The sequence below is a fragment of the Macaca nemestrina genome, chromosome 7 (genome assembly GCF_043159975.1).
Source record: "Macaca nemestrina isolate mMacNem1 chromosome 7, mMacNem.hap1, whole genome shotgun sequence".
Lineage (NCBI taxonomy): Eukaryota > Metazoa > Chordata > Mammalia > Primates > Cercopithecidae > Macaca > Macaca nemestrina.
The window spans coordinates 19904822-19916949 of NC_092131.1; the positions used below are offsets into that span (position 1 = coordinate 19904822).

Below are 12128 nucleotides of genomic sequence, written 5' to 3' on the forward strand. Positions count from 1 at the left end.
AAAAATTTGTATATATAACACTTGACTTTATTGAGAACTTACTATGTGCCAGGTAATGTGCCAAGTCCTTTACATACATCTAATTTTAGTCTTACAACAGCTGAATGAGTAAGATAGCCCACTTTACAATAATTTGCCTATGATTACATAGCTTATTAATGATGAAATCAGAATACAAACTCCATTTGACTTAAAGACTCCTATGTTATGTTGCCTGTACCAGTGCAACAAAAGACCCATAAAATATTTAATAAGTGTTTATTGAATAACAAAGAATGAGGATACGAACTTGAATAAGATTCAGTCCATGTCCTTAAGGAACTAAGAGCTGAGTCAGAAAAGTAAAGGAGTGATGAGGATCCAGGGTTCAAAGTGTTATAATAGAGATATGGATCTGGTGCCAAAGGAGCCCAAAGGAGAGGCACTTACCTCAAGTCAGTGAGCAGGGTCAAAAGGCATCCTTCCTTGAAGAGGTGGAATTTAAGCTGAAAGGTGAATTGGAGTTGTCCAAGAGAGGATGTGGGGTGCATTCCAGGCATAAGAATAGAAAACATTGTTTGATACACCTAGATAGAAGGTGTGAGAGTGATAAAGTATCAGGGTTGGGAACTGAATAATTAAAGGATTTGGGTGCAAAATTGAGCAATTTGAACTTTATCCTGAAAGCTTTTGGGGAAGGGAAGATCTTAGCACGTTTACACAGAAGAGTTTCACGATTACATTTGTGTTTTGGGAAGGTTGCTCTCGTAAGCAGCATGGAGATGGAATAGAGGGAGAGGCAGAGGGGATGCCCTGAGACCACTTAGGCTTTTCTCATAAGTAAGGAGGGCCTAGGTAAGTCAGTGGGGTTGAAGAGTAGAGGAAGGATTTGAGAGCTATTAAGGTTATCTTGGTGATTGAGGGTGCATGAGACGTTTGGACAAAAGGTGGCCCAAGTTTATGGTGGAGGCCAGTGTTTGTTACTGAGACAGCAAGCTCAGGAAAAGGAGCAGATAGGTGCAAAAATGCTATGTTTGGTTTGGGATATATTGAGGTAGATGAGAAGAGTGACTAGAGAGCAGCTCCATGGGTCTTTGCCTTACTGGTAGGGACTGGGGATGTTTTGGGTGTGAGAACAAGTAGATATGGGCACTACCAGAATGTCAGTGGTAGCATATGTGAGAATATAAAATAGAAAGTTAAACCCCATAAAAGGGAAGTATTTTGTCCCTGTCATCATACACACACCTGGCAAAGTGTCAGCAGTTTGAACCTAGGACTGTCCGGTTTACAAGCCTGAGGATGTGCTACTATTTCATGCCAAAAAACGGCCTCTTTTTGTTTATTTTTTGATTATATTGCCTGCCAAAGGATAGATTATAGGTCAATTATTGGTTTTGTGATTTCTTTTTTCAAATAGTTGTATGCCATGGTCCAGGCATGATCAGCTATTGGTCCCCGCACTGTCCACCCTTGTCTTTCCATGCATTCTGATGCCACTCTTGGGTTAAGTTTTCTTAGTACGGCCTGGTCTGGAGATTATTGCTAGTTATTCTTAATAGTAACAGGTAGAATTTATGAGGATGGGGAAAGTGGTGCTTCCTTTCAGCACTGCTGCTTGTGATGTTTTTCTGGAAGATGTTAAGGGGAAAAATTTCCTGACATTCATCCCTCTCATCTTAGCCCTGAGATACTGTTGCCAGTTGGTCTCAAGATAGAAAACCTGAATTTCAAGATAAGTTTGTGATCATGAGGTTAGCAAGCTTACCTCCCAGTTAACCCTCATCCCAAAAGAAGAGAACCTTTTAGCTGTTGGACAAACAGCAGCCCTACTTGCCCAGTGATTGGCACAGAAAGGGCAGATAAGCAACTTGTGAGGCGCTTTTCCATAGCCTGACCTTGCCTAAGGATAAATATGTGTATACCAGGTGGTGTGCATGAACGCTGTAGACCAATATTCATGATTGGATTTCTTTTATTCATACTTTTAAAAACTTATTTTTTTAGGCAACCTCCCGACTTCTAGTAAATTACCCAGAGCCCTATCGTTCTCAGATATTGGATTATCTCTTTAAGGTAATGAAAAAATAATTATTTCTTGATACTTGTGATATTTTAGAAACTGTAGGGTGAATTTTACCTATAATTTATTAGCCTCAAAATTCTGGTTTTTGAAAAAATGGCGCATTACTTTTGGAATAAATTGCTATTTGAAGTTTTACTTTTGTTTTTGCTTCTGTAAAACGTAAGGCAGTAATTAGTAATTGTCTTGAAGCATCATACAATACAGCACTATGTTAATACTGTTAATTCTTTTCACAGCCGAATTTTGGTGCCTCTTTGCATATTCTAAAAGTGGAAATAGGTGGTGATGGGCAGACAACAGGTAGGAGAATTTGGGAGATAGGATTTCTCCCGTCAGCATTTTAATCTATACCTCACCATACGGACTGTGATTTCAGAATATGTATAAACAGTACCAACACTTTTGAGATTGATTGTTGCTTATTAGAGTGTTCCTCATTTTAAAACTGTAATTATTTTAAAATATTATATAGAATATGGTCCATCTAAAACAACTTTCAGACTTTAAATTGCTTATTTAGTTGAAGTAATCGGTAGTAAACAAATCCACAGTTTTCTAAAATCTGTATATACAGGACAGAGCATAGGGACAGTTTTGAATTTTATTGAGAAGTTAGAAAGATTTTAATTTTATGTAGAGCATATAAAGTGCTATTAACTTAAAATATGTGGTAAAAATGTATGTAACCAGTGTTTCAGAGATACAGCTTTTTTTTTCTTTTGAAAACAAAACTTTAATCACTAAATCTGCAGTCTTCATTGTCACTATTTTGATTGGCTTTGTGTAGTCCATGTTACCAATTGGCAGTTTATAGGCCTTTTGTTTTTCAGGAAGAAGAAAAAAATTCTCTCTCTGATTAGATATAGCTTATTGTTTATAGATCAGATTCCATTATAATGAACTCTAGTGTATCTCCTGCATACTTGTATTCCTGCTAGTGATTTGGAAGTAATTCTTTGTTGAACAGATATGTCTATGTGGTGGTATTAGTGTTTATGTTGAAATAAAAAGTACAAAGCAAAAACAAAAGAAACCCCCATAACAGAAACTTTCCCCAAGCTATTGCATTTTACTGTTAAAACCTTTTAGGCAGAATTGACAATGATGGGCTAATTTCACTTGCTGAAGCTAAATTAGAGGTAGAGATACATAAACAGGCAGTTGTTGTGAATTCTGATGTTTACCTTTAAGAAGAAACGCGCAAGGGCCTCTCAGAAGGCCCAACTTAGCAGGGGCAGATATTTGTGAACTGTGGGAATATATGAGGACTTTAATAGCAGTTAACTTCCTCCGTGCTAAGATAATGTAACCTCTACTAACTGCAGATGTTAGTATAGAATTTTGTTATTCTTAGAGTGGATATGTATACTTATTCCTTTTTTTTTTTTCCCCTCAAAACTCTTCCTATATCAAGACATATTATAGGCTAAAGGTGTGGGTTCTGAGAACAGGGCTCAGGAGCTCGGGGATTCATATCCAGCATTGATAAGCTGAAAGTTGAGGTAATGAGAACTTAAAGTTGGACATGGGGATTTGAAAACCACAGAGAGATCAAAAGCCCAGAAGAATGAATACTGGGAATTTTTAGTTATATGAGGTGATATTTCTCTCAGTACTGCTTATAATAGAAGGTTGTGGTTTTATTAAGACTTTTACAATGCTTAAGATAATGAAAAAAGGATGAAATAATGTGCTTTTATCATCCATCCTTAAGTTGTATAAGATTACGATTTGCCCAACTTCAGGATTAGAACTGGAATACTGCTTTTGTGAAGTGGGTGTCGTGGGTGGGGGTGGGGAGTGAGATGGTCCTAGGGAGTACCATTCATGGATCATTACTTCGTTTTTGCTCTCCTCTATTCAGATGGCACTGAGCCCTCCCACATGCACTATGCACTAGATGAGAATTATTTTCGAGGATATGAGTGGTGGTTAATGAAGGAAGCTAAGAAGAGGAATCCCAATATTACACTCATTGGTAAGAAATGAAGTTTGCAATGCTTCTTCAGTCTCTTTTCCTTTAACTTTTAAATTCTGGATCATGTTGGTGGAATCTCTATTAGTACGGAAGTGCTCATAATGTCATTAATACTACCAGTATGCTACCAGCAGCAAAGCATGTGTCGGGGTGATCCTTTCTTTGCCCTTGTATATTATGTTGAATCCTTATAATACCTGTGAAGTAAGGCATGATTCTTTCCATTTGGCAGGAAGAAGCAGTAGAGGCTTAGAAAGATTATGCCACTGACCTAAGGTCATAGACAGTTAGTAAATGGCAAAATCGGTTTTAGCACATAATTCCTTATTTCTATGATGCTAAACTACTTTTCTTCACAAAATCTGTCATCAGTATTTGTAAAAGGGTAATACTATGCAGTAGTACACCTAACTAGTTACACAATTGTATGTTACATGTAGTAGTAAACCCATTTTTAGAAAAGGTACATACAAAAGTGTTTTTTGTTTGTTTGTTAGTTTTTGAACTTCAATAATGTGCTGGTTACTGTTCTAGGGGCTCAGGAAGCCAATCACATCCCCAATCCCTGCACCTGTGGAGCTTAGGTTCTGTTGGAAGGATCATTGGCTAGTTGCTTCAATGGGACTATGTACATTTCACAGTTCTGTGAGAATGCGTACAGAGCCTGTGAAGTATTTCAAACATCAGAGTGATGGGATACTTTCATCACTTGAAATGAATTTGATTTTTTGAAACAGGCTTAAATTCAAACTAAGTTAAATGAAATTAATGATTCCTTCTAAAGGCCTGATTTCTAGTTATTTAAAAAATAATTTTCTCAGCAATCAAATTAAAGGATAAGAGTAATATTTTCTATGTTAAAAGAAATTAGGAGTAAGTATGTTCTTTATAAATGGGCTTTTGTAAGATTCCAGAAATGCTGTTTGCAGTAAAAGCATCACTGAATTTAGCAAATATCCGCTATACTGCTTCCAAGGTCAGACCTCATTTAAATGTAGAAAATATGGCAGGGAAAACTATGTCCTAACAAAGACTTACACATGGTAGGCCTTCAGACTGCATTTAGCATTTCATTGTTTTCAAGAATTCTATTACTTTAATGTCACATTTCTTATGTAATACACTTGGGTGTTCCTCCTGAGTTTAGAAAATAAACATTTTGTCATTTTTATTTTTATTTTTTTCAGTGGTGAACTAGTTTGGTAATATATTTATTGCTGAGGAACTTAACTGTTGAGCTTATTTTAAAATTAGTAGCAATTTAAATTTAGAATTATAATACGTACTTTTCTACTCTTCTCACTTTTTTACTTAAACATAATCAGGGTTATTGGAAGAATATGGACTTATTTGATGTGTATCACTTAACAAGGGTATATTTCTCTATGGATTCATTGTCATTTATATTGATATAAGAACAAACTAGTTTTGCTACATTACATTGCCTGACTGATTAATATTTTAAGGACCCTTAAATTATAAGAAGATGTACAAGTGAATGATAAATTTGTGTTATACATAACTCAAAGGAGTGAGTAGTTTGGAATAAGCCTTTTAGAATTCTTTGGTTTGACCTCAAAGAACAGAAGTTGAATATTGAACATTCCAACAGTGAGTGGAAATGTTAAGTTAAAACATATGGTACATTTATTTCTATTGGTAAGGGTCTTGGATAGAGGTGTTTGTATTTGTTATTTTTCTTTTGCCTGGAAAGAACATTTGAAATTATGGGACCTGACTCTAGGGATCAATAAGGAATTATAGTGTCTATAGATTGGAAAGGATTTCAATAATTTTTATATGGTATATAAACTTTCCTTTAGTCAGATCTGTGTTGGTGTTTTGCAAGTTGAATGCTTTTCTTAAAAAAAATTTGTTTTATTTTCAATAGCGCCAGCAGTGTTATACCTCCTCTACCTTTGCCTCCTCCCTTCTCTCTGCAGGGTTGCCATGGTCATTCCCTGGATGGCTGGGAAAAGGTTTTGACTGGCCTTATGTCAATCTTCAGCTGACTGCCTATTATGTCGTGACCTGGATTGTGGGTGCCAAGCGTTATCATGATTTGGACATTGATTATATTGGAGTTAGTAATATATTTAAAATGATTCAGTTTGGGACATTTATTTGTAATTTAAAATATAATTTGGTTCTAAGGTACTTTTTGACTAACCATTTTATGTCATGAGACTAATTTGTTCTACTGGTATCTGATAATAACACAAGCTAAGTACATGTGACCTTTAATTGCTCCCCTTTGCCCATCCCAATGTCACCGCTTTTGAAAACTGTGCTAAGTGTATACCTTCTTCCTCTGAGCTGGTTTTTTTTTTGTATCAGCCCAACTCAAATTCTCCTTCAAAGCTTTCCCTACTTTCTCTGGTTCCTACAACAATGTTGTGTTTCCTAGACAGCTTATGGGTTAGTCTCATTTTATTCTATTGTTGTCTTAAGCCAAAGATTGGCAAACTTTTTATTAAAGGGCCAGAGCATAGATAGTTTTGGGTTTGTGGGCCAAAAGGCAATATTGAGGATCTTGAGGTAAATATGTAGCCATTTAAAATGTAACTATTTAAAACTAAAAGCACTTTTAGCTCTCAAGTTGTAAAATTACAGATGATGGGCCAGATTTGGCAGGCTGGCTGAAATCTGTGTCCACCTGTCACAAACTGTTACTTAACACCTTAACACCTTTTAAGGATTTAAAAAGTATGGAAAATCATATCATGTCCAGCTTATCTGTTGGCTGGGTGGAGGCATGCCTTAGGCTGCATCATACCCCACAGAGCCTTAACATACACATACTGGGTCTCCATAATCAGTTGCTTATTAATATACCATCAATTAAAGCTAATACTTAAACATTTTCATGCAACCATGACTTAGATTATCAGCAAACAATTATTGAGCCCTATTTTAGGGCTACTAAGATTAATAAGCTCTTGTATTCAGTAAGAGAAGTAGACACTGGAACATATTAACTGCGATACTACATGGTGATACAGGGCATGAGGATGAGCCAAGGGCATGAGGATGAGCCAAGGGCATGAGGATGAGCCAAGGGCTGGAGGAAGTCAGAAGAAAGAATATATTAGTTTTTGCTATCCTTTTCCAAATTATGACTGAAAATTAGTTTATATTTGAGAACTTTCCTCTTTTTTTTTTTTTTGGCACTGTCGCCCGGACTGGAGTGCAGTGTTGTGATCTTGGCTGGCTGCAACCTCTGCCTCCTGGGTTCAAGTGATTCTCCTGCCTCAAGTAGCTGGGATTACAGGCACCTGCCACCATGCCGAGCTATTTTTCTTTTCTTTTTATTAGAGACGGGGTTTCACTGTGTTGGCCAGGCTGGTCTCAAACTCCTGACCTCGTGATCCGCCCACCTCAGCCTCCCAAAGTGCTGGGATTACAGGAATGAGCAACCACACCTGGCCAGAGAACTTTCTTAAATGTCAGGACATTTATAATCCATAGTGAGACTAAATGTAGGTTTGGTCTAATAGCTTTCTCTTATGGTACAATCACAAGTAATGGGTGATTCACATCTTGTTTAGACTCATGATAACACATGCTATGGTGAGGAGCTTCATTGATAAACTCTTTCCTGTATTGTTGGAGTAAAAAGACCTGCACCTGGATTCTAGAATCATCTCTTGTTATTAACAGTTTTCTCAACTGTGGAGTTACAGAAGTTCTTTCAATTCTAAAACCTCAGGCTTCATGACTCTAAACCTAATAGATGTATATATGTTCCTTTTATCCATCCTCATTCAGAGTTTGCTTTTGTGACTAGTGTATTACTGTGATTCTCTGTGTATGCTTAAAAATATGCCTTCTATACAGTATACATATTAATACTTGGCTTTCAGGTGTGCCTATAGGGATCTTGTCATAATTGTTGTAACAGTCTCCCTATCTATTAGTTCTCCAATGCCTAGTATAGTCTCTGGCACACATTGCACTGTCAACATGTGTTAAATGAATTAATGAATATTCCATTGTTGAAAATCTTTGGAATAAATTACTTTTTGAAAAATACCCACGAAATATTTTAAGGTCCTTAAAAATAATAATTTAATTTAATTTAATTTAATTTAATTTTATTTTATTTTTTTTGAGACGGAGTCTCGCTCTGTCGCCCAGGCTGGAGCGCAGTGGCCGGATCTCAGCTCACTGCAAGCTCCGCCTCCCGGGTTCACACCATTCTCCTGCCTCAGCCTCCCTAGTAGCTGGGACTACAGGCGCCGCCACCTTGCCCGGCTAGTTTTTTGTATTTTTAAAGTAGAGACGGGGTTTCACCGTGTTAGCCAGGCTGGTCTCGATCTCCTGACCTCGTGATCCGCCCGCCTCGGCCTCCCAAAGTGCTGGGATTACAGGCGTGAGCCACCGCGCCCGGCCAAAAATAATATTTTAATTTTAAAAAAGTTAAGCGATCTTACAAGTTTCTGTAAATTCTATGGCAGGATATCCCATAAAGTTAAAAAAAATGGCTTATCAGATAATATGAAAGATGAGGAGAGAAATGGTATCTTAATGATAATCTACTTTCTGACATTTCATAACTTTCAATTCATACTTTTTTGACTTTTTGTTTTGCAGATTTGGAATGAGAGGTCATATAATGCCAATTACATTAAGGTGTGTACAACTTTAGTATCTTTCTGTCTCTAACTTTTTAGTGAATAATTCCTTGTAGTTCCAAACACAGAAATTAGGAAATTTGTGTTGGAAACACCATATTTTTTATACTACAGTTATTTATTTTGCTGGTTGTGACATAAAATTCAAGCAAAATCTTAGCAATGTTTATATTCCTGATATTAAAGCATGTGTAATTCTTTGTGAGTCCTTAATTACCTTTGTCTAAAGAATTGTGTTGAATTTTTCTATTTTAAAACTCATTAGTTTTGGAATTCTGATAAATTTTGTGAAACAATTATATCATTTTGGACTTTTAGGACTTCAAGAAATGTACCTGTTTTTTCTCTTTTATCAAAATTTATGGCATATATTCTAATTCTCGTTTTCTATTGGAGTGTGTTATAGTACATGTTTCTTTTTGTGATTAGCAAAGAGGTGGCAATAACATCTGCCAATTGTGTTATTTTTGGGGAACTCTTCCTAACTATTTATCTCCATTTAATTCTCACATCCTTACCTATGAGGTAACTACTATAATTGTTATTTTCCAGGAAAGGAAAAACAGCATAATAACTTCTGCCATTGGAAAAAAATGGCAGTTTTACTTTTCAGGTGGAGCTATTCTCTGGTTTACTTTTCACTTCCTTTTGTCTTGTTGTATATATCTTTTCTCCAAGAAATATAATTTTCGGACAATATTTAATTTCAGGTTTTTAAAATTTTTTATATTAAAAAAATTTTGTTTTTATTTCCATAGGTCTTTGGAGAATAGGTGGTATTTGGTTACATGAGTAAGTTCCTTAGTGGTTATTTTTTGAGATTTTGGTGCACCCATCCCTGGAGCAGTATACACTGAACCAAATGCGTAGTCTTTTATCCCTCACCTCCTTCCCATCCTTTACCCCTGAGTCCCTAAAGTTCATTTTATCATTCTTATGCCTTTGCATCCTCATAACTTAGCTCCCACTTATGAGTGAGAACATATGATGTTTGGTTTTCCATTCCTGAGTTGCTTCTTTTAGAATAATAGTCTCCAATCCCATCCTTCTTGCTGCAGATGCCATTAATGCATTGCTTTTTGTGACCCAGTAGTATTCCATTGTATACATATACTGCAGTTTCTTTATCTACTCATTGATTGATGGGCATTTGGGGCTAGTTCCAAATTTTCACAAATCTATCAATCCTGCTACTGGGTATCTACCCAGAGGAAAAGAAGTCATTATACAAAAAAGATACTTGCACATGTGTGTTTATAGGAAAAAATTTCTTTAAATTGGGTGTTTTATGTTCTTAAGTAGATAAGGTTCAATACATTTCTTTCATATCTTCGTTCAGTTAATCATAGAGCATTTATTTGCTCAACACTAGTTTGTCAGGCATTGTGCATACGGTTGTAATATAAGGATAGAGAATGTGGTTTTCTGCCCAAAAGGATTTTTTGTATTGGGGAGGGTGGTATAGAGTCAGATATACACCTACAGGTCTTAGAAGACACAGAGGAGATGACAACTCTACCTGGGTTGATTGGGAAGTCTTTTAGAGGAGGTGATGTGTAATTTGAATGTTCAAGAAGGGATGGTTGGGAACTCTCCACGTTGCTAAGGAGGGGCATAGCATGTGCAAAGAACTGAAGATTGAGAGGTAAAGGGATATGGGAGAAAAACAAGTCATGAACGATGGTTTAAACAACGGAGGAAGAGTGGGGGCACTGACCTCCATCAGTAAGCTGAAGTATTCACTGGAATAATGGCTTTTTTTTTGAGACGGAGTCTTGCTCTGTCACCCAGGCTGGAGTGCAGTGGCGCCATCTTGGCTCACTGCAACTTCTGCATCCCGGGTTCAAGCAATTCTCTGCCTCAGCCTGCTGAGTAGCTGGGATTACAGGCACCTGGCACCACGCCCGGCTAATTTTTTTTTGTATTTTTAGTAGAGATGGGAATTCACCATCTTGGCCAGGCTGGTCTTGAATTCCTGACCTTGTGATCCACCTGCCTCAGCCTCCCAAAGCGGTGGGATTACAGGCATGAGCCACTGCACCCAGCCAGTAATGGCATATTTTAATTAATCTGTAGTTGTAGGGATGGAGAAGGCATAGATTGAGAAGATCTATTGCAGCCAGAACTAGGTAACTCAAGGTGAATTCCAGGCTGAAGTATGCTGGTGAGAGTGTGCTGGTGGGAGCAGAATGGGTGGGGCAGTGGAGCTATTAATAAGATTGGAGCACAGGGATTGTAAGTGGAAAGTCATGTCTGCTATGAGCACAGGTCTGATAAGAGCAGTAAGTGGACAGAGCAGAAGCCAAGTTGGTGCATGTATAGTGGATAACTCTGTAATCAGGTGGATGGCATTGCTACAGTATCTTCTTAGTGAAAGGTGATGAACTTTTTAAATACCCAAATTTGACATTTCAAAGCTTATGTTTTATTTTCTTGTGATTATACATGTGTCTCTCTTGTGTTCATTTGAAGGAAGCATTTAAAGTATTAGTTTCCATTTTCTTTTAAACTAATGAAATAAGCCAGGGCTATATTTTATTTTATTTTAACTTTTTTACTATTAAGAATCTGTTGCTGACTCCAGTGCATTCTAATTCAGCTAACCTGGTTTGAAAGACTAAGTGTTGCTCTAAGGCACATTTTCAGTATTTCAGACAGTTCAGACTTCATTTCCTTTTCTCTGAACCTTTAGTTTTCCTGCAGTAAAATCTCTCAGGATACAAAAACTTTTTACTTTGTGTTTGCCATTTTTTTCCAGCAAGATTTTATTGGGATCTGTGTTCCGTTTGTTGAAATGCCCATCGCAGGCCAGGTACAGTGGCTCACGCCTGTAATCCCAGCACTTTGGGAGGCTGAAGCGGCTGGATCACCTGAGGTCAGGAGTTTGAGACCAGCCTGACCAACATAGTGGTGAAACCCTGTCTCCACTAAAAATTCAAAAACATTAGCCGGGCGTGGTGGCAGATGCTTGTAATCCCAGCTACTTGGGAGACTGAGGCAGAAAAATCGCTTGAAGCTGGGAGGCAGAGGTTTCAGTGAGCCGAGGTCGCGCCATTGCACTCCAGCCAGGGCAAAAAGAGTGAGACTCTGTCTAAAAAAAAAAGAAATGCCTATCACAAAGAGTTCAATAATGACAGATGAATGTAGGTGCTCAGATTGGATAATTTTAATGAATATACATTCTTTTTGGGATAATAAGATGACCCCTGGAAAGAATAAAGATTTTTTTTTTCTTTTTTTGAGATGGAGTCTTGCTCAGTCACCCAGACTGGAGTGCGGTGGCGCGATCTGGGCTCACTGCAAGCTCCACCCATTTGTTTTTAATAGCAGAAATAAATATAATACAAAGGAGGAATTTATATAAAGATGACAAGGGTATTGTTTCTTTACAGTTTTTTTTTTTTTTTTTTTTTTGCTACTGGTATTTATGATTTATCGTGGTTTTCAGTGG

The 12128-nt window shown here is 37.2% G+C and overlaps 1 protein-coding gene across 10 annotated transcripts in view; it reads left to right on the forward strand.

The window, feature by feature from the left end:
• LOC105467587 (galactosylceramidase) overlaps positions 1-12128 on the forward strand; it is a 59275-nt gene that overhangs the window by 2680 nt on the left and 44467 nt on the right. For 8 of the 10 annotated variants that reach the window (XR_978979.3, XM_011717308.3, XM_011717312.3 and 5 more), the window contains exons 2-6: positions 1987-2055; positions 2302-2365; positions 3930-4043; positions 5987-6126; positions 8637-8675. Coding sequence is in view for 9 of the 10 variants with exons in the window: in XM_011717308.3 (XP_011715610.1) it covers positions 1987-2055; positions 2302-2365; positions 3930-4043; positions 5987-6126; positions 8637-8675 (426 nt within the window). In the remaining variant the exon portion in view is untranslated. Of the gene's footprint in view, positions 1-468; positions 493-1986; positions 2056-2301; positions 2366-3459; positions 3568-3929; positions 4044-5986; positions 6127-8636; positions 8676-12128 lie in introns of those variants that run through there. The other 2 variants (XM_071099762.1, XM_071099763.1) reach the window with 2 other exon arrangements.